At 41.7% G+C, this 23,630-nt stretch overlaps 1 protein-coding gene across 1 annotated transcript in view; it reads right to left on the reverse strand.

Annotated features, from left to right (window-relative positions):
- Nucleotides 1-23,630, reverse strand: part of ABCA13 (ATP binding cassette subfamily A member 13) — a 293,932-nt gene that overhangs the window by 106,665 nt on the left and 163,637 nt on the right. The window contains 5 exon segments of the mRNA XM_043507121.1: nt 329-416; nt 7,246-7,364; nt 9,101-9,185; nt 10,181-10,273; nt 11,342-11,591. Coding sequence (XP_043363056.1) covers nt 329-416; nt 7,246-7,364; nt 9,101-9,185; nt 10,181-10,273; nt 11,342-11,591 — 635 coding nt within the window.

The raw sequence follows: 23,630 nt of genomic DNA on the forward strand, positions 1-23,630 counted from the left end.
GAGAAGAAAAATGCTGGTTTTTAACTGTCTTAATTTAAATGAAACAAGCACAAACGGTTTCCTTCCCTTATCAAATATTTTTTTTAAACTTTCCCTTTATTTTTTTTAGCAGTGTACATTTAACATGGTTCTGTACTGTATTTGCCTTTGTGTGTGTGTGTGTGGTCTTTGAGGCTGCCTGGTTGCATGCTTTCAGTTCCAAATGAGAGGTGTGGTTGACCAGTCAGTTTGTAACTTTGAGGTTCTACTATATGTTAAGTGCCAAGGAGTTAGGAATCTGAATACTTTGGCATTGCAATACGGATTGGACTCTATATACATATCTTACCTTAGCCAGAGGCTTAAAGTATGTTTTATTCAGTTTCTGGTGTTGAAGTTCAGGGGATGTTTTCACACCAAAAGACCAGCCTCCATATCTGGTAATACAAAACAAAGTAATAAGAGGCTGTCTGTCAGCAGCTTACCTTTCTTAGCATTGTGAGGAATGTTTTCTTGCAACACAGAATTCATAAACATCTTTATTATTGTTTTACATTTCAAGTTAGAAGTACAGCTCAGCCCCATATAATCACGATATCTGTATTTAAAAGAGACGTCTAATCTACTCCTTATATACAGGTGAATGGTATGTGCCTTCAAACAAATGTTTTCCCTTTGAACCCTGCAGTTAAAGCATGTATTTTCAGAAAAGGAAAACACAAATAAGCTGATGAGCAAGGAAGGGGTAGTTTTGATCCTCATAAAAGTGTTTAAACCTTCAAAAGTTCCCAACACTCAAAATGTGTTTTGGTCATTTACCCTAAGAGTATAACTTTTCTCCATGTTATTAAATCAATTTCATGTCAAGTTTCGCATGTATGTGTAACACTTCCCTCTTCTTGATAAAGTTGCACCTGCTCAAATGTTTGTAATTATGTCATTCTTCAGTGGTTGACAATTAAGCCGGGCTGAAGTAACGCATAGGCACTATATGGGGCCATGTCAAGCCCCGGCACCTGGAGTCATACGATTACACCAGAATCAGAGTTTTCGCTTAAATAAAAGTCAATTTCTAGCGCTCAGAATTGCAAAGAAAATCTTGAAATGTGACTGGAGTGTTACCAATACAGCAATGCCCGAGTCTACAGAAGGCCTGCAGCAATAGCTCTGAAAAATGTAAATTGTCCTATTGATCTTTATGTAGTGTTAACTCCTAGATCTACTGCCCTGCCAACACCACCTCAACAGAGATCTCTGAATAGCAAGAGAGGAAGAGTGCAGAGAGCCCAGGCCCACTCACTCTCCCAAACATATACAGCTCAAGAGCGAATGTAAATAGTGGGAAGCTTCTGTGGATATAAATCCTGATACCAGTGACAGATTAAGATTCTCCCATAGCTCCAAGAGGCCTATGAAGCAATAAGTCCCATGCTGCACATATACAATTTAGCTGGCACACATATGATCTGTCTGTACATGACCAAACATTTGATCAATGCTATCTTAGGGTTTTATACTGTGCTCAGCACTGTATTATCTGAGTGCCTGTGTTATCCATTTGGTTGGGACAACTTTTCTAGGCAACTGATTAATTAAGAGGAAACCCTGTAGAAAGAAGAAGTTACTCACCTTGTGTAGTAATGATGGTTCTTCAAAATGTGTCCCCACTATGAGTGCTCCACTGTTGGTGTGCTTGTATCCCTACACTGCTGATTGGAGAACTTTGGTAGCAGTGTTTGTTGCATATGTGCTGTTTCTCCTTGTGCCCTACCACAAGGCTAGCCCATCTGCCTGGGCTAACAACCGCCCCCCCCCCCCCACAGACATAGTTCTTTCTCTACCACAGAGTCATTGACAAGAACTCAGAAGCAGAGGGGAGAAGGGCAGATTGTGGAGCACCCATAGGGATTCACATCTCAAAGAACCATCGTTATTGCTCGAGGTGAGCAATCTTTTCTTCAAGTAGTGTCCCTATGAGTGTTAGTGACTTCTGAGCAAAATCCCTACCAGAGGCTGGGGCTTTGGAGTTGGGTCACTTACAGATGACAATACTGTGGAGCTGAAGATGACATCTGAGGCAGAGTCCCCAGCGATCACCTTCTGAAAAAGGTATGGACTGATGCCCATGTCGCCACTCTACAGATTTCAGAGATAGGGACATTCTTGAAGAAGGCGATGGATGAGGAGAGCGATCTCGTGGAGTGTGCTATCTGGTGGGGTCATGTTGCAGATCTGATAACATCATCTAATGTAGTTTGAGATCCATTTGGCGAGTCTCTGGACTGATATTGCTGAGCCCTTCGATCTTTACACAATAGAGAGGAACAGTTTAAGAGATTTCCTGAAAGCCTTCGTTCTATCCAGGTAAAAGACTAGGGATCTCCTGACATCTAGCATGTGGAATATAGCCTCCCTGTTGTCACAATGAGGCTTGAAGTAGAAAAGTGGAAGGTGAATCAATTGGTTCATGTAGAATGGAAACGTTACCTTAGGGATGAATTTTGGACCTGGCCTGAGCACAAGCTTGTCCCAAAAGAATACTGCGTAGGGGGGCTATGCCATCAGAGCTGCTATTTCTCCTATTCTCTGATAGCCAAAGTAATTGTTATCAGGAAGGCCTTCTTCATTGAAAGGTATATAAGCAAGCAGGTAGCCACAAGGCCAAAAGGAGGTCAGGCCTTTCAATAGCTGGTTTGGGTCCCACATGGGGGTAGAATGTCAGGGTTGTGGGAAAAGGTTTTCTATATTCCTAAGGAATTGTTTAGTGGTCGGGTGTGATAGCACTCAGTATCTCTCTATTTGACTGTGAGAGGCTACTATAGCCAGTTGGTGGACCCTGAGGAAACTGATGGTCCCGATTAAAAAAAAAAAAAAAGTGTTAGTACATAGTCTAGGATCTTTGGAAGAGTTGCAGATGCCAGAGAGATTTGTTTGGAAGTACAACAAATCCAAAACCTGGACTATTTTTGTAGGTAAGATGGACATGTCGAGGACTTTCTACCATGCAGTAATACCTCTTGTATCTCCTTCAAGCAGGAGCTCTCTGTGTATTGGAACCATGGAGGAGCCACACCTTGAGACCAAGAATCCCCAGGTTGGGATGTAGGGTGCATCCTTTGTTCTGTGAGAGGAGGTAAGGAATGGATTGGAGAGAGATTGGCAGGCACATAGCGAGTTGTGACAGGTAAGGATACCAAGTCTGTTGGCCAAGTAGAAGCAATCAGTATGGCATATGCTCCTTCTCTTTTTATTTCTAATAAGACTTTCGACAGTTGGGTAAACAGAGGAAAGGTATAGAGAAGGTCCCTGCCCAAAGAGAGGAGAGCATCACCCAGGGAGTGTTGTCCCATCCCTGCTCTGAGCAGTAACAGGGACATTTCTTGTTTAGGTAAGTGGCAAACAGGTCTGTGGTTGGTGTCCCCCACCACCTGAATAGGTCATGAAGCACTGCTGAGTTTATCTCCCACTCCTAGTCATGTGGGAATTTGTGACTGAGACCGTCTGCAATCAAGTTTTGAGTGCCCAGAAGGTAAGCAACTGATAGTATGATATCATGGGAAATGCACCAGTTACATAGTCAAATTATCCTCCCTCTGTGCAGAGGTAATCTAGCTTCCCTTTGCCAATTTATGCAGTACAAACATGTTATGTTGTTTGTTAGGACTCATGTGTGATCCCTTGATCAGCGGGAGGAAATGGGTGCAGGCATTCCTGATTGCCCTGAGTTTGAGGAGGTTGATGTGGAGAGATATCTCTGTGGATAACCACCTGCCTTGTGTCCTGAGGTCATTTATATGTGTGCCTCATCCTATGAGAAATGCATCAGTGGTGAGAAGCAATAACGGGGAAGCTTTTGAAAAAGGGATCCCCTTGCAAACATCTGCTAGGTCTTTTCACCAGTCTAAGGATTTTTTGAGCCTGGTGGGTAGTGACAGACATTTATCTAGTCTGTCTCTGTTTGGTCTGTAAACTGAATTGATCCACATCTGGAGGTTTCACATGTGAAGCCTGGCATGTGGTATTATTGTTGTACCTGCTGCCATATGCCCAGTGTAGGCAGTGTCTGGGGCTCATGGCTGCAGTGTCTGGCTGATATTTGAGGGCTGCTTTGAACAGTGTCCATGACTGTGGCCAAAAAGAGGAATCTGTGTTGAGATAAGAGAACTCTGACCTGTAAGGAGTCAAGGTCGGCACCTATGAATTCCAGGTGCTGCACTGGAATGAGAGTTGATTTCTGGGCGTTGATCTGTAGGCCCAGTTCTGTGAATAATTCTATTGTAGATCTGGTGACTCAGTGAGTCTCTTGAAAGGACTGAGCTCTGAGGAGGCAGTCATCCAGGTACAGGTACATCATGATCCCTTGAGAGCACAGGTGCACAGCCACTACTGAGAGAACCTTGGAGAATACTCTTGGAGTGGCTGATATCCAAAAGGGGAGTACTCTGTACTGGTACTGGGGTCTTGTCCTACGGTAAATCTGAGGAACCATCTGTGAGAGGGTAGGATTGAGATATGGAAGTAGGTGTCCTGAAGGTCAAGGGTCGAAAACCAGTCTCCCTGTTCCAGCAGTGGAATAATCATTGCTAGAGTGACTATCTTGAATTTTTGAGCTTTGACAAACTTGTTGAGTACTCGGAGGTCTAATATGGGTCTCCAACCTCCCTTCCTCTTGGGTATTAGGAAATAGCAAGTATAAAAACTTTTGCCTTGTAGATGTTGAGGTACTGGCTCTAAGGATCCTAAATAGAGGAGACAATCTATCTTTTGTCGTAGTAAACTCTTGTGAGAACTGTCCCTGAAGAGGGACAGGCTGGGGGTAAAGAGGTAAAAATGGATGGAGTACCCATTCTGAACAATCTCCAAGACCCATCAGTCCGATGTTATGCATTCTCAGGTCCTGCACAACATTGCCCGATGGTAGACAAATGGGTAGGAAGTGGTGGTCAACTGTATTAGTTGGGTGGCCTGATCTATCAATGCCTTGACTAACACATCAAAATTGGTGCTTGGAAATGGATGGTAAGAATCTGTGGGCCAGATGATTTAGGCTCAGGGAATTTAGTTTTCTTCCTGTGTGGCTTGTAGTAGTGCTGAGTAAGGTACTGGGAGGTGCATGGTTTGTTCTGGGGCTGTGGACTAGATTTTCTCTTTTGTCCTAGCAGGTAGATGCCCAGGAAGTGGAGAGTGGTTCTAAAATCTTTGAGATATGAAGAGAGGAGTCTGTCTTTTCTGTGAAGAGTTTGGTGCCTTCAAAGGGAAAGTCTTTGATGGTCAACTGCATCTCCTTAGGGAAGCCCGACAGGTGTAGCCACGATACACATTGCATAACCACCGCTGTGGAGATGGATTGGGCTGCTGTGTCAGCTGCATTGAGGGCAGATTATAGCACCATCTTGGACATTAGTTGTCCACCCTTGATGACGACTTTGAACTGGTCACAATGCAACTCAGGCAGCTGATCAATAAAGTTGCTAAGTTTCAAATAGTTGACATTGTCATATTTGCCACCAGGGCTTGGTAACTGGCAATTCATTGTAGCATGGCCGAGGAATAGCTTTCTTCTCAAAGAGGTCCAAGCACTTCTAATCCCTGTTGTAGGGAGTGGACCTCACTTGGTGTTGATGACCACAAGAGTTCACAACACCCATCATAATGGAGGTGGGTGGAGAGTGGGAGAAGGGTAATTCCATCTCCCTAGCTGGGGCATAATTTTATTGGCCCACTTTCAAGTAGGCACAACTGATGCTGGGGTCTGCTGAACAGTTTTGCAGGGTCCAGGAAAGCCTCATTAACAGGGCAGGCTATTTTAGACGACAAAGGGGAGCATAGTATGTCAAGGACCTTGTGATAGGTGTCCTTGATTTCTTCTAATGGTATCTTTAGAGTATCTACAACTCTCTTTGCCTCATCCTGGAAAAGCCAGAATTCACAGGCCAACAAAAGTGGTGGATGCATATGGCTTCATCTGGGGAGGAGGACGACGAGGAGGAGGAGATGTTGGTACTCAGAGTCACCACTTCCTTAATGCCACCATCCTGTTCCTCCACAATCTCTTCTGGAGGTTCCATGGCTCTGGATGCTGTGGCAGAGGGGAAGCATCTCAGGGATTCATGGGTGAGGCTAGAAGCCCAAGAGGCATGGGGAGTGATATGCAGCCCAAGGATCCCAATATGGCCACTGGTGTGGTAGTATAAAGTCTAGTGCTGGTGCCTATGGTCGGCTCTACTAAGGTGGTGATGGTGGGGGGCTGTCTAAGGGTATGACTGGGGATCCTCTTGGTAATGAGCATCATAGGGAGCATGAGAGGACTAAAGAGACATGACCTCCTCTGGTTCTCTGTCTGAGTCTGCACTGTAGAGTGGGGCTGCGTGGCAGGGCAGCCGAGAAGACTCGGTGTCAAGGTCCCAGTACCGAGGAGGCTCTGGTATGTTGGATACATGGAGATCTCTAGAGTGCTGGAACTCTGACAGTACCAACTGACTTGGAGCCACTAGTAGTATCAAGGGGGCTGGAGATCTTGCTTGCACTGACCAGTCCAGTGCTGGATGGGACATCAATGCCAATGATAACTTGCGAGAGGGGTCTCTGGCTGATTTCTTCAACTCACAAACCCTGAATGTTGAGGTCTATGGGGAAGACTCATGTCTGCCAGATGACTCTCGGTGTGGGTCTGGGGAAGGTTAGAGGACTGCCTCCGTGAAGATAATCTTCTGTCTCAACACCCTGTCCTTGCAAGGCCTGGATCTGAGTTGCTGGCAGAGTCCATGCTTCTGTGGAATGTGCCCTTCCTTGAGGCAGCATATGCACTGGGAGTGCTTGTCTGCTACATGGATGGCCTCTTTGCAGGAGAGACATTTGTTGAAGCCCAGTGAACCAGGCATACCCTGTGGGGTGGGGGGAAGGGTCCCTGATGAAAAAGTGGGGGTGGGGAATAAAGTGTGTGTTTGTTTGTGAAGAAAGTACAAAAAGAAAAAACTACAACTAAGTCTCGGGAGAATGACTAACTATAGAAATATAAAACAAGGTGATGGTCATAAACAGACTGCTAATAGCTCAATCTCTAGCCCTGGAGGTTGAAAAGGAACTGAGTGGGGTTAGCCCGTGTGAATTGGGCTAGCCTCATGGTGGGGCACAAGGAGAGACAGTACATGTGCGGGCCTAACGGACACTGCTATTGAAGTTCTCTGACGAACAATTCAGGGACGCAAGCACACCTACAGTGGAACACCCATATGGACACTACTTGAAGAAGAATTTTAAAATTACCTTGCTTTGTTTGTAGACATGATTAAGTATTCTTCCACACTGAAACCCGAGAGGTTGTACAGAACATGCCCTTTCCTGTTCTTCAGGTAGGCAGCAGACACATTGAAGCTTGGACACTTCTGGAAAACAATATACATATATCAGTAAAGTTATTTTAAAAACCTCAGCCACTATTTTTTAGCCATGATTCTGAATTCACACTCAAACTTTACTGCCTTGCTTTTCAGCTGGATTGGCTTTTTCTGGCTTTTATAACTTTTCAACAAATTAGGTATGTTTTTTATGTTCATAGGACATCTGAAATCATGGTAACTGTCACTAGTAAATCAAAGCCACCTTTTATTTCCGTTGTAACCTTATCAGTCAACTTTGTTTTGGGAACAACATTTTTTATCATGCAATTTTGGGAAAGTTTACAGCAATGAAAAAGCAATGAGACTTTTACAGCCACTATCATTCATCTGCTGAAGCTGAAAATAAACACACAAAATTCATTGAACAGAGTATGAGGGGGAGACAGGATTCAAATTCATGTGATATGTTTGATGAGAAATACATGAAAAAGTTCTTTAATGATTTATGGGAATTCTCTCCTTGGGCCAGAGAGTGTGAAGAAGGGATACAAAAATCTGGTGAATGAGGAGGGATGTAATATGGTGGACATAAGCTCACAAACAACTATCTACTCCAAGATCTTTTCCTCAGAGGCTGGCTTCATTTTCAAACGTGAGCAAATGAACTCAAAATACTGTACTAATAACCTGCAGATTTCTAGCTTCTATCAGCTGGGAGGGGAGAGAACACACTCTTCCAACTCTGAAAGTAGACCAACTTTCAGTTTATTAGACATTATTTTGTATTTTAACCACTTAATTTTGTAATTTGAAGTTTAATTTCCATATTGTCTTTAAGGCAAAGTTCCGCCTGCTGATATAAGTTCAACTCCTCTAACTTGTGTTGCCTCAATTCAAGTGATATGAGCACGATGGAGGGCAAATTTTTTCCCCTAATATTGCTGGTATTGTTTGCAGTGTACATTACATTCAGATAATAGAACATTTTCATATAGAGAGATTCTCCGCCCCCACCCCAGCCCCCTAGCTTGAGCTCTATTATCTCCAGAGCAGATAAGAATAAACTACAGTAATAGAGGGTGGAAGTGGGGCAGTGATCTGTTCATTCTTATTACAATTATAAGACTATTGCAGGATGCAAATGAGGGTTTGGGAATAGATAGGGGGCACTTGGTTAACAAAGCCCCAGAGCGGTGGTGTTCACAAGCGCACAAGGTGGAGGACAAAAGTTCCAATGTGCAGGTGCCAGCCACATTTGCAGTCCTTGTGCTATCCTGCATACAAGGACTGCTTCTTGCTAGTGTTTCACTGGGTTTCAACACCCCATCCCAACCTCCAAAGGGTGAAGAGGAGATGAGAGCCTTCTCTGCACTGTCAAGTTGAGTTTGATAGCCATAGATCAAATGCTGCTAAGACAGATTTAATCCCCAACTCCACAAATGACCAGATCTTGGTTTTGCTGGGCTTATCACATTCAGATTTATACAAAATTATATCTGAAATGTCTAACAGCTATCTTGGGGAAAATATGTCTTTAAAAAAATTGTTTCATATACAGTATCCTCACACTGATACATTTCTGGAAGATATGATAGTTCACAAGGTTGACATAGTGACGGCAAGTGTTTTGTCTAGATGTAGCCTAATATTATTTTATACATTATTTCCCGAAAACTTTAGAAAATGAAGTCAAAGCAATACCAGAGACAGAATGAAAATCACCAGTCATAATGAGCCCAATCCATTAGTTTCATTTTGTTAAGGAAAGGAATAAAATATACCCGATGATCTGTCTCACACCCACATGCATCCAAGAATTCCTGTGGTGGACTAGGCTCAGTCAGCCAGCATGAATCATTTTTTCTACTGGAGCAAAAATAACAACAGGAACAATCATTAAAAGATAAACTATAATATTTTATCTAACAGTGGATGTCGAAAGAATGACAAACAGATGCTGTATCTTGACCACCATCTTCACCACCTCCACAATATTGGTGCTAAAACAATGGTTGTATTGTTGTTCGATGAAATGATGTCAATTTTATTCATCGTGAATCAGTGTAATAACTTCTGACATTTCTCACTGAGTGGCTTCTAACTTGTCACTGCAAATATCTGACAAGTGCATGCAAATCAGATACTTCCCTGAGCAAACAGCCAATTAGTTGTACACCAGGTTTTTCTGTGCGTAACACAGATGCAAGTAAACATGCTACCCAAACCAGGCATGTCTAACTTGGAAAATATGGCCTTCTATTTAACGAACATTGATTCAGTATAGTGTCACTTACACAACATTGATTCAGTATAGTGTCACTTGCAGTTACTGACTGTATCACCAACCTTCATTCTTACTGACTTCGGACCTGATCCAAATCCTGCTGAAATTAATTGGAAGATTCCCACAGACTTCAATGGGACTTAGAAGCCTATTATGCATTTCAGCTAGAAGCCAGCTCATTCATCAATACAATTTTTTAAAAGTCATACTAAAACAGTCAAACAAAGCATAAGCTGTATGGACATACTACATAAAATAGGACATCAAATTATTTAATCACAGGATTCCATGTTATCCATTCTTTTACTTTTGGAGGCACATGTATTCTATTAAACTTACATTTCATAAGGAAAGATTGAATCCAGTGTTGTACATCTATGAAGATTATTGCTATTCAGGCAGCTAATAGCTAATAACTGTGTAATGAATAAATATTATTACATTAACATAGCATCTTAGAAAATATGAAATGTAAATAGTAACTATTGATTCACTCCCCCTTGCGAGAATCTCTGTATCAATAGCAGTAATCATTAGTCACTTAGTACTTTAAAAAAGTTGCATTGTTCACACTTACACATCTTGTCTTGAATAGGTGTATGGGTGATCCTGGCCTGCAAAATGTCTCAACAGCACATAAGAAAGGTTTCCTAAATCATCACTTTCAGTGCTGCTCAGAGGAAAGGGGGAATAAATAAGGCCATTAGAACTAAGGAGATCCACATTCAAGCACAAGATAGAAACTGAGGCAGCATAAAATAACTCTGTTCAAAACATGTGCCCTGGCTATATAGTCACACTATCTTTGAGATAGAAGAATAGCTCACAGTTTATTTCACTGATTAAAAACTAACATTTTTTAAAAAACTAATTATTAAATGAGAAGGATTTCAAAGTAAAGGTTACTACATGGACCTTAACTCTGCCTATCCTCCAGTTATTGGCATGAATCTCCACCAGTTGCCATAAAAACAAAATTTAAGTCTTTCACATTTCATGTATAAGTTCAACAGTATGGACTTTTGCTTTATGATACAACCTGCATCCTCCTTTTTGACCTATGTCAGGTACAGGAAGCATCTCTAGCCAATACTGCAAGGCAATATATAGCATTGTGGTACAGAAAAGGACTGTGGACCCTGTAAATTGGGCTGCACTGACAAATTGACAGATCCAAAGGAAACACCTGCAGAGCTAATACGTTCCACAGCCATAAGTATAGCAGTTAAAAGTTCAATAACAGAGACTCTAGATCTTATAACTGCTGGCTTGCATTTGTAGACCAAGAAAGCTTTATAGGCAATGCCTACAGACCTAGTAAATGAAGCAGAAATAAGCTAAAGCAATAAACATATGCACATGTGTATGATTGCATGCACACACATACATTATATAAAAACTCTAATGACCCATTTTGAAAGATATTGCCCAATCCAGCCTGATCTAAAGCCTCTGCCCTTTCTCCACCATTTGCTTTGTGCCTCAACACATAATAAGATGCATTTCTGTTATTCAAATAGATGCAAAATTACCCATCACTATTATCCACAAAATTGGAATAAGTGACTAACAAATTTTTGATGGGGTGAGCAGATCTCAAGACATTTTGTTTTTAAAAAAATCCATTTGCTATGAAATGTGAGTTTGATTACTCTGCTTAGAGGAAAAAAAACCTTAAATAAATCAAAAATGACGACCCTGATCTAGAGTTACTGACGATGATAAATGGGTTTTTTACCTAAAGAAGGAGGATTCTGAATTGTCATAAAGGCCTGGCATCAGCTTGAGTGAAGGATAATCAATAGCTAATGGCTTCAGAGTAAACAACGCCATTGCCATGGCAACAAAGAGGACAGGCAGCAGAACATTTGACAGAGTTCCTCTCCAGTCTCGCTTGGTGTGGTGAAACCGCTTCATTAAAAGAGCAGCAATCTGTGTGAGAACAAGCCTTGTTCCATGCACACTCCGGGCATCCAGGAGTGAGTTACCTGCCGGGAGACAAACAAAGCTCTTCACAAACATGTACGGTCATTTCTGGGAAATCACGATTCTCATCTGATGCTAGATCTGCAAACAGAGAACATGATGACCTCTCTCTCTCTCTCTTTACCTTCTCTGGGAAACATTTAGTCTTTATCAAGGATAAAAATAAAATAGCCATAACAACAACAGATGATGAAATAAAATCACAGGCCCAATCTTGCACTCCTGATTCAGATAAAAATAACTACTGAAGTCAATGGTGGAAGTCAATGAGAGTTTTGATTGAATATGGGCTGTGGTGCAGTTGGAAGGAACTGGAACAATAAACCCACAAACAATCCTGCTTACCATTTTCGGTATAAGGCATTTTGTGTTTTCAAAGTGCTATACAAATATTCTCTCCAATTTCAACATTTAGCCACTGGTCTCAGGAGGAGGCATGATAGAGCTGTATTGCTTCACAAGGCATACAGGGCCCTCAGAAATGCACAAATCTGGCCACAGCAACCCAGAGAGGATTTTGCCACCTGCAGCGGTATTTGGGATGGTGCAACATGATCCTATGATAACTGTGGGGTCCCCCTGGGAATCGTGAGGCATCTCACCATTACCTGCCCTTAGTATGAAGGAGTCTTGTCTGTGTCGGCTGTGGATCAGCTCCCTGAATCCACCAGCCTTTGGCAACACGAGCACAACCGTCCAGGCCTTGCTCTCCCTCTACAGGTTAGCAATAGGCACACACCAACCCCCGATTCCTCCGAGTGTCCGTCTGCAATGCTCAGCACCTGTTCCATCTTGCTCAGACTGTAAATGGGTGCCCATTGCAAAACCAATACTTAATTGGTACATGACCAGCCAAGTGACATAAGTGTTTCTTCTCCCTTTGCCTCTGCTCCGCAGGTCTGAAAAAAAAAGTGGTGGGACCAAGGTCCCATCTCATCTCTTCCCCCTTTGGGGTTCTGTGCACAGCTGGGAGACTGCTGAGTATACAACTTTCTCTTTTGGTTAAAATACACTGGTCTCTGGGGTTGCTTTTTAACAGCAGGTGTTTGTAGTGTTGTAAGACTGAATGGCTTGTTTGCACTAGGGCTCAGTAAGATATAAGAAGAACAATCATATCTAGTTAGATTTGTCCCTCTTATCTTGCATTCTATACATTGAGCTGTTCACAAATGTTATTTCTGCACTAGATTTTAACTATTGTTTGTACGGGTGCTTTCAATTAGCCTCAGGGTCAATTGTCTCTTGCCTTTCAGGGTTTCTTCTGGTGCACTGAAATTTTCTTCTTTAATTTTGAAAGGTGACTCCTCATATTGGCATGGGGTGGTGTTTTATATAGAGAACAATCTCAGTTAAACATAAAATGATGGCAGTTGCAGAGGGAGGGGGAAAGGTTAGTGAGTACAAATTCAGAAGAAAAGAATTAGTTTTGATACAGATAAGGGGAGAGAAGTTGTACTGATGAAGATAGAGATAATATTAAAAGCTGAATTTACTTCAGACATTTGGCTTTTGAAAAACATAGGCCAAATTCTGTGCTCATTCCCATACTGTGTATCCTCAGTGGAAGTACATTGATCTGCATGGGCCATTGCACAGAACTTGGCCAATGGGTTTCTTGTTACATTCAAAATTCTGTACATTTTGTCATAAGAAATTGCAATATTATAACCATTCTACAAGTTGAGTTTGCTGAAGACAGGATAAAAGTGTCTTTAACTAAAGCTGTATTTTTGTAACTTACACCTAGGGGGCTAGTGAGAACAGGTAGGGGACAGGAAGTAAATATCAAGCCCAGTGATGAAATATTAAGCTTTACTCACTGGAAATTATGTCCATTTTAATTAACATAGATTCATAGATACTAAGGTCAGAAGGGACCATTCTGATCATCTAGTCCGACCTCCTGCACAGCGCAGGCCACAGAACGTCACCCACCCACTCCTATGAAAAACCTCACCCATGTCTGAGCTATTGAAGTCCTTAAATCATGGTTCAAAGACTTCAAGGAGCAGAGAAGCCTCCCTCAAGTCAACCATGCCCCATGCTACAGAGGAAGGCGAAAAACCTCCAGGGCCTCTCCAATCTGCCCTGGAGGAAAATTCCTTCCCAACCCCAAATATGGCAATCAGCTAAACCCTGAGCATATGGGCAAGATTCACCAGCCAGATACCCAGGAAAGAATTTTCTATAGTAACTCAGATCCCATCCATCTAATATCCCATCTCAGGGGATTTGGCCTATTTACCCTGAATATTTAAAGATCAATTACTTACCAAAATCCCATTATCCCATCATACCATCTCCTCCATAAACTTATCGAGTAGAATCTTAAAACCAGATAGATCTTTTGCCCCCACTGCTTCCCTTGGAAGGCTATTCCAAAACTTCACTCCTCTGATGGTTAAAAACCTTCGTCTGATTTCAAGTCTAAACTTCCATGTTTGGAGGGGAACAAAAGCAGCAGTATCTTCCATCCTCTTTAACTCACAACCTGCACCTTTGGCTCCCTACTTTGCATCAGTCCCATGTAGTTCCCCATTCATGCTCTCTAACGAAGGTTGAAATGTTTGGCATCACTTTAATTTCAGCAAGAGTCACAATTTAAGAGGCTCTTATGCTTGAATTCCCCAGATAGCCCCACACAGGCAGCAACACATATTGCAGGCTTAACTGTGGTTTTGAAAGCCATGGCAACAGAAGGGGGAGGCAAACATGTACCACACTAGTGGATTAGCCACAGGATTCTGTTTCCAGACCTCTGAGGCAGCCGGAATGCCTCCAAAGTCCCTACAGACACACCACATCTCTGTTTTGATAATTTTGAATTAGCAGCATGAACTCCCCTGACCTCACACCTCCAGCTGGTGCTGCTCCAGCACAGATTCAAAGAGGCATGGAAGGGCTCTCTGCTTTCTATTCTCACTCTGCACTTGGGCTCCCATGCAGTGTCAGTCACGGTAGGCTATATGAAGGGTCACAAACTACAATGCACATCTGCATTAAATATGCTACTGAGCCAAATTATTCACTAAGTGCTTGATACAACATCCAGTGCAGCCCACAGACATTTTTCTACTGTCTTTGATGGACATTAAATCAAGGCCTAAATGCAGTCGCAGTTAAACTACAGTGGTTACACTAGCTCTAGGGAGCATTTATCCCACTCTTCTCACCTTCTTCTTCCCCTCACAAAAGTGATTTTTATTTCAGAACAAGGAAAACAAGCCAGACAGGCTGAAATAAATCACTGTAAAATCTCCATGAAAGAGAAATGTATTTCTCACATGGCAGGAAACCTCAGAATCCAGCTCCCTGCACACCTACCAGGGACACTTCATATATATAAAGGTGCAGGATGGAGAAAACAGTATTGTAATGTAAATCCCCCCTACGTTTATAGCTGCACGTCATAATTTGTCTCTGGGGTTTTGGTCCATTAGAGAGAGAAGGACTTAGCTACAAAATTCAGATCCACATCTGTATTCCAAACCCTACCTCACAGTCCTGGGATGTTTTGATGTTGAGTTTGGGAGACATATTTTTAATTAAGACTGCTTAAGAGAACACAACTCTAGTGAAAAAAAGAGAGTTCATTTAACCAATTTCTTATGTACTTTTAAATCTCTACCAGGAATACCGACCAAGATTTTTGCATGTGACAAGGGATTTTGGATGTCTGATTTAAGACACCTTCAAGTACCTGGTTATCAGAGGATGGTATTCCACACTTTCTGAAAATCAGACTCTCTTAAAGCATCTCACAATTGAGGCACACAAAATTAGTGACTTTTTAAAGTCTTGGTCAATGCATTTTCAACAGAACAGTATGTTGCTGAGATAAAAGCACAAATGAATAACATGACCATATGGGAATAAATCACACAATGGGATCTGAATCATTCACAGTATCTGACTTTTGGAACATAATTCACAGGTCCAAGGTAAAAGACAAATATGGTGATTTCTTAAGGAAAAGTCTGACAATGAAAATAAAACTCTGAATTCACCTGCTTCTCAGGAAAAAAGAGGAGAGAAAAATAGTAGCACATTAAGTCAGGTACTTCAACAGATAGAGAAAACATAGGACTTCCAAAGACTGGATCAGACCGAAGGTCCATCTAGTCTGATATCCTAATCAACAGTGGCCATCACCAGATGCTTCAAGGGAAGGTGCAAGGAGCCCCCCTTAGGAAGATGTGGGATAATCCATCACAGAGGGAAGACCTCTCGTGACCCAAAACACTTTGAGATTAGCGTAAATCCTAAAGCATGATATTTTACCTTCACTATCAACAATCCAAATCTTTTCAATCTCTCAGCATGTAATAATTTTTCCATGTCCCTAATCATTCTCACTGCTTGTCTCTGAACCCCTTCTACTTCAGCAATATCATTTTAGATGAGTGACCAGTACTGCACACAATGTTCCAGATGAGGGTGAACCACGGATTTATACAAATGGCATTAAGCTTCTTTGTATTGTTCTCCATCCCATTCCTTAGGCAACTTACCATTTTTGTTGCTTTTTTTGACTGCATCTAATGGGAATCTGAGAACTGGCAGGCACAAGCCTGCCCACAGCAAAAGGTCCCTCCCCCCCCAGGTTGCATATCAAACATGGGTCTATGTAGACCTTTCCACAATTATGCCCAAGACCTTTTCCTGGAATCCCAAGATGTTAAATCACTTGGAAAAAGAACAATTTGAATTTGATTTCCACGTTCACTTGAAATTCACCCATGCATGCCCTGTTTTTTTCATTGACAATGTGATGTATTTGCTTATAACTGGAATTCAGAATCATTTTTGCTTTGCTTGATGTAAGGAAGTAGTTCCTTACATCCCTTTTGTACGCATATCAGGAGGCATAAGTAAAGCACAAACTTATGAGAGTCAAGAGTTTTTCACAATTGGCAAAGTAATTATAATAGAAAAGGGCCAACCAACCTCCCAATTATGAATTTAACTTTCATGCTGATGGCATATAGAAATCTTCACATGAATAATTTAGCTGATAAAATTAAAAATCTGACCCAACTGTTAAAAATTGTCTTATATGACTTATGAGTGCAATTATGTGCAAGTGCAATTATGTCCACAATTAAATTGTACTTCCCAATTCACCCAGACTCTCCCTTTGCATTTCAGAGACGATTATTAGTGAATTTTAATTCATGAAGCTACAGAAAAATGAGACAGAAAGCAATCAACTAATTTCAATGAGTCCTGTAGTTTTAGATTCCAGGAACCAGAATTTATAACTCATTCAAAATTCATAGGTTTCAGAATTCTGAACAGTAACAAAGGTTTTGAAGTTCTCATTTAGGATATAAAACTGCCATGTTAAAATTAGTTGAAAAAACAATGTGTATATTTTTAAATGTCTTTTTTCATAGAAAAGCACAGTAGGAAGGAGGGTGTCTAACTATTACAGAGGGTGATTGGGAGTCAGAGGTCCTAGATTCTGTTTTGAATTTGTAACTGATTCAACTGTGAGGTTAAGTGACTTGCCCAAAACCCATCTCTGCATCTGTTTATCCATCTGTGAAACAAAGATATGTATTGACCTCACAAGTGTTGTGAAGATTTTCATAAAGTGCTTTGAAATTTTTGGGTGAAAAGTGCCTTAACAGTGGAGAACATGAAGGGATAGACCATGCCTTGTGAATCCTAGAATCATAGAACTGGAAAGGACCTCAAGAGGACATATAGACAAATCCCTGGCACGACTATGTATTATCTAGACCATCCCTGGCAGGTGTTTGTCTAATCTGCTCTTAAAAATCTCCAATGATGGAGATTCCACAATCTCCCTGGACAATTTATTCCAGTGCTTAGCCACCCTGACAGTTAGGAATTTTTTCCTAATGTTCAACCTAAACCACCCTTGCTGCAATTTAAGCTCATTGCTTCTTGTCCTATTGTCGGAGGTTAAAGAGAACAATTTTTCTCCTTCCTCTTTGTAACAATCTTTTATGTACTTGAAAACTGATATGTCCCCTCTCAGCCTTCTCTTCTCCAGACTAAATAAACCTAGTTTTATCAGTCTTCCCTCATAGGTCATGTTTTCTAGACCTTTAATAATTTTTGCTGCTCTTCTCTGGACTTTCTCCCATTTGTCCACATCTTTCCTGAAATATATCACCTAGAACTGGTCACAGTACTCCAGGTGAGGCTTAATCAGTATGGAATAGAGAAGAAGAATTACTTCCATGTCTTGCTTGAAACACTCCTGCTAATAAAACCCAGAATTATGTTTGCTTTTTTTGGTAACAGTGTTACAATGTTGATTCATATTTAGCTTGTGATTCACTATGACCCCCATATCCCTTTCCACAGTTCTCCTTCCTAGGCAGTCATTTTCGAAGCCATTTTGTAGAGAGTGTTTGTGCTTTCCTAAGAGGAATAGTTTCATTTGTCCTTATTGAATTTCATCCTATTTACTTCAGACCATTTCTCCAGTTTGTCCAGAGCATTTTGAATTTTAACCCTCTCCTCCAAAGAACTTGCAACCCTTCCCAGCTTAGCATCATCTGCAAACTTTACAAGTGTACTCTCTATGCCAGGGATTCTCAAATTTCATTGCTTCGCAACCCCTTTCTGAGAACAAAAATATTACACAACTCCAGGAGGATGGAACAAAGCCTGAGCCTGCCCAAGCTCCACTGCCCCAGGTAGAGGAGCCAAGGGCTTTTGCCCCAAGCAGGGGGCCTGTAACCTGTGCCCAGCTGCTTAGGGCTGAAGCCCTCGGGTTTCAGCTCTGGCCCCAGGCAATGGGGCTTGGGCTCTGGCCCCAGGCCCCAGCAAGTCTAAGCCAACCCTGGTGACCCCATTAAAATGGGGTCCCAACTCACAGTTTGAGAACCATTGTTCTATGCCATTATCTAAATCATTGATGAAGATATTGACCAGAATCGGACGCACAACTGATCCCTAAGGGACCCCATTCGATATGCCTTTCTAGCTTGACTGTGAACCTCTGATGATTACTCTCTGGGAATGGATTTCCAACTAGTTATGCACTCACCTTATAGTAGCTCAATCTAGGTTGTACTTCCCTAGTTTGCTTATGAGATGCTCATGCGAGACAGTATCAAAAGCCTTAGTATGAAGTCAAGCCCCCATCCACAAGGCTTGCTACCCTCTCAAAGAAAAATATTAGGTTGGTTTGACATGATTTGTTCTTGACAATCCATGCTGACTGTTACTTATGTTATTATCTTATACGTGTTTCCATAATTATTTGCTCCATTATCTTTACAAAAAGAAAAGGAGTACTTGTGGCACCTTAGAGAATAACAAATTTATTAGAGCATAAGCTTTCGTGAGCTACAGCTCACTTCATCGGATGCATTTGGTGGAAAAAACAGAGGAGAGATTTATATACACACACACAGAGAACATGAAACAATGGGTTTATCATACACACTGTAAGGAGAGTGATCACTTAAGATAAGCCATCACCAACAGCGGGGGGGGGGGGGAAGGAGGAAAACCTTTCATGGTGACAAGCAGGTAGGCTAATTTTTATGGCTAATTTTATGGCTGACTTAGAACAACGCTTCCTCAGCTCTCGTTCCCTAATGCCCCTACTCTACTTGCGCTACATTGATGACATCTTCATCATCTGGACCCATGGAAAAGAAGCTCTTGAGGAATTCCACCATGATTTCAACAATTTCCATCCCACCATCAACCTCAGCCTGGACCAGTCCACACAAGAGATCCACTTCCTGGATACTACGGTGCTAATAAGCGATGGTCACATAAACACCACCCTATATCGGAAACCTACTGACCGCTATTCCTACCTACATGCCTCTAGCTTTCATCCAGATCATACCACTCGATCCATTGTCTACAGCCAAGCGCTACGATATAACCGCATTTGCTCCAACCCCTCAGACAGAGACAAACACCTACAAGATCTCTATCATGCATTCCTACAACTACAGTACCCACCTGCTGAAGTGAAGAAACAGATTGACAGAGCCAGAAGAGTACCCAGAAGTCACCTACTACAGGACAGGCCCAACAAAGAAAACAACAGAACGCCACTAGCCATCACCTTCAGCCCCCAACTAAAACCCCTCCAACGCATCATCAAGGATCTACAACCTATCCTGAAGGACGAGCCATCGCTCTCTCAGATCTTGGGAGACAGACCAGTCCTTGCTTACAGACAGCCCCCCAATCTGAAGCAAATACTCACCAGCAACCACACACCACACAACAGAACCACTAACCCAGGAACCTATCCTTGCAACAAAGCCCGTTGCCAACTCTGTCCACATATCTATTCAGGGGATACCATCATAGGGCCTAATCACATCAGCCACACTATCAGAGGCTCGTTCACCTGCACATCTACCAATGTGATATATGCCATCATGTGCCAGCAATGCCCCTCTGCCATGTACATTGGCCAAACTGGACAGTCTCTACGTAAAAGAATGAATGGACACAAATCAGACGTCAAGAATTATAACATTCAAAAACCAGTTGGAGAACACTTCAATCTCTCTGGTCACTCGATCACAGACCTAAGAGTGGCTATACTTCAACAAAAAAGCTTCAAAAACAGACTCCAACGAGAGACTGCTGAATTGGAATTAATTTGCAAACTGGATACAATTAACTTAGGCTTGAATAGAGACTGGGAATGGATGAGTCATTACACAAAGTAAAACTATTTCCCCATGGTATTTCTCCCTCCCAGCCCACCCCCCACTGTTCCTCTGATATTCTTGTTAACTGCTGGAATTAGCCTACCTGCTTGTCACCATGAAAGGTTTTCCTCCTTCCCCCCCCCCCCCGCTGTTGGTGATGGCTTATCTTAAGTGATCACTCTCCTTACAGTGTGTATGATAAACCCATTGTTTCATGTTCTCTGTGTGTGTGTATATAAATCTCTCCTCTGTTTTTTCCACCAAATGCATCCGATGAAGTGAGCTGTAGCTCACGAAAGCTTATGCTCTAATAAATTTGTTAGTCTCTAAGGTGCCACAAGTACTCCTTTTCTTTTTGCGAACACAGACTAACACGGCTGCTACTCTGAAACCCATTATCTTTACAGGTACTGATGTTAAATGGACTGGTCTATTTCCCTGGATTGTCCTTATTTCCCTTTTTATAGATTAGCACAATATTTGCCATTTTCCAGTCCTCTGGAATCTCTCCCATCTTCCATGACTTTTCGAAGATAATCACTAATAGCTCAGATATCTCCTCAGTCAGCTTCTTGAGTATTCTAAGATTTATTTCATCAGGCCCTGGTGACTTGAAGACATCTAACTTGTCTAAGTAAATTTTAACCTGTTCTTTCCTATTTTAGCATCTGATCCTACCTCATTTTCACTGGTATTTCCTATGTTAGATGTCCAAGCGCTACTAATCTTTTTAGTGAGAGTTGAAACAAAAAAGTCATTTAGCTATTTCCACATTTTCTTTATTGTCCCCAGCCCTTGAGTGGTTCCGTGCATAGAAGAACCCATTCATATGCTGAACTACCCTATCTATGAGAAATGGGGGCACAAGCTACCTCCATGGTAGAGCTGATGATAAAATCTACTTTATTTGTAAGGAAAATTCCCAGCAAATAGAAATTAAATAAAACTTTCAGGTGTTACATGGGAAATTTTGTTTACAAAATGTTTCAAATCAAGACAAAATAAAAACTTTTGTTTCATTTCATTTGAAATATTTTAGACTCAAAGTGTCATTGAATTTAAAGTCAGAAGACACCAGCAGCTCATCTAGTCTGACCTCTTGTGTATCACAAGATACCACCAACAGCACCACCCAGCACCCACATGCTAAACCCAAACCAAACAACCAAAATTAGCCCAAGGTATGACAACCCACAAGAGATTATACTATTATGTGCCACAAGTAGAGAATCTGAAACAATTTTATTTTGAGAAGTTGATTCAAAACAATTCATTTTTGTTTTAGAATTTATACTCTAGAAAATGTTGATTTCAACGAAGCCCCGTTTTTCTATGGGAAAATTTTCTAGATGAAAAATGTCAACCAGCTGTGGAGTAGAGCTTTATACCTATGTCCCCCTGCAAAAGAACTCTGCATGGGGCTTAAGAGCCATGAACAGAAGAGTTGAAGCAGCTGTGGGGGGCAAGACCCCCACAAACCTCTGTGGAATCTGCTTGGGAATTAGTACAGCTGAAGCTGGACAGCAGGCACAGAGTGATTCAGTTGTGACTCCATGACCTGGAGAGGGGATTTTTCCTGCTTCCAAATGCAGATTGATCTAGCCCATTTTTTTTAAACCAAGGAACTGGGCAGAGGATTTCGTTTATGTATGTAAGGAATTCAAAGGGCTTACGATATCATATATTAGGCATTTTAGCACATGGCCTATAAGGACCGAACCTGGGAAAGCAAGGTCATCATCATCAATCATCATCATCAGATAAGCAAGAGGCTGAAGATTTTGGTGACGCATAAAATTCAGTTCAGAAAAACAGAAAAACCACAGCACCCACAAGACAACAGACAAAACATACAGAGTGCACCAAAACAAGATGGGGTTCATTAGAAAAAAACTTGCTGGCAACTTTTTCTAGCCAGCAGCCTCTCTAGGTGCCAGTTCCTGCTATTCTCAGAGAGCTGGAGAGAGAGTAAGCCCCTTCATTTGTATGCTAGACCCATCTCTGCTTCTGGAGGAACAGACTTGACTCAGCCCATCAGGCCCATCACCTACTATTCATAAGGAGGAATTTATTTTTAGGCCTTTGTTACCATCAAACTTACACATATGGGGTCTACTTTACACAGCCTACCTCAGTAGGCTTAAAGTAGATCGGGGTTCCTCTTAACTGAGGATGATAGATCTCACAAGATCTCCCCCATCAAAAAAAAAACATCAAAGCCTGCCTAAATGCTAATATCCCCCACATACGCATTCTAAGAATATGTACAAAAAGTACAGCAGGACTTGCATTTAGTTCAATGCTACAGTCTCTGGGCTGGTCAGGCTTAGGATCATTGTAGCAATATACCTAGCCAATGTGTGATTGGGAGCAAGCATCTCGTGGGCCACTCAAAGCTGGGTCAACAGCTTGTGGGAGAACAAGCATCTCACCTTTATCAGCTAAAGGGAAAGGCGAGGTTGAGCCTTTGCGGGTGGTGAGAAATGTAAAATGAGGATGGGTGTATGGACAGTCACCCGTGCTCATCTCCCACCCCTCCACTCCCAATAAGTGCATTTTTAGTGTTTCTATCTGGGATTTTACTACCCTCATGACAGATTTATACCCAAACCACAATTTCTGAATCCAGATTCCATGTTTGGGATTAATGTTCAGGTTTGTCTCAATGTTTAAACACATTGTACAATTCAATATAAAATAGGTATATTAAATCCTGATTTAAAATATGTTGCTAATACATACTGGGGGGAAAAAAGCCACGAGAATAACAGCCTCCCCCTGCCCCACCCATTTTGGCTTTTATTTCAATTCCATACATTACACCATGCAATACACTAAGAAATTTATCGAACAACTCATAATCAATCTGTCAATTTGTGATCAAATACATGGGGTGCATGTTCTTTGTTCTGTTTGCTGGAAAAAAACAGTGAAGTAAGCAATTTTCCAGTTGTCATGCAGCCGTGCTTCAAATGTTATGCAATTGTTACAAACATTTCACCACTGTTTCAAAAACACACTACTCCTTTCGCCCACAGTGATGGCAATGGCCAGAATGTTAACAGCATCCACTTCCCTTGCCTTTTTCAGAGATTGTTTTGGGACAGTTAACTAGCAAATGGATAATTCGTTGCACCTTGTATTGTATCTTGGGTACATCTGACTAAACGATATTTGGAGTCTCAGCTGCTTCTGGATCAGGGAGTTGGCTACATAACCACTACTGACATACATTGAGCTCTGTGTTGTTGAAAGGAAATGTGGGATCACAGCCTCAAAGTGAGTGGGAGATGCACACACATTTCCATAGGTAGTACGAATAATTTCAAAACCAAAAAATATCCCCTGGCAATCTATCTGTATAGGCTACTG

This window comes from Dermochelys coriacea, chromosome 2, assembly GCF_009764565.3.
Source record: "Dermochelys coriacea isolate rDerCor1 chromosome 2, rDerCor1.pri.v4, whole genome shotgun sequence".
In the NCBI taxonomy this organism is placed as follows: Eukaryota; Metazoa; Chordata; order Testudines; family Dermochelyidae; genus Dermochelys; species Dermochelys coriacea.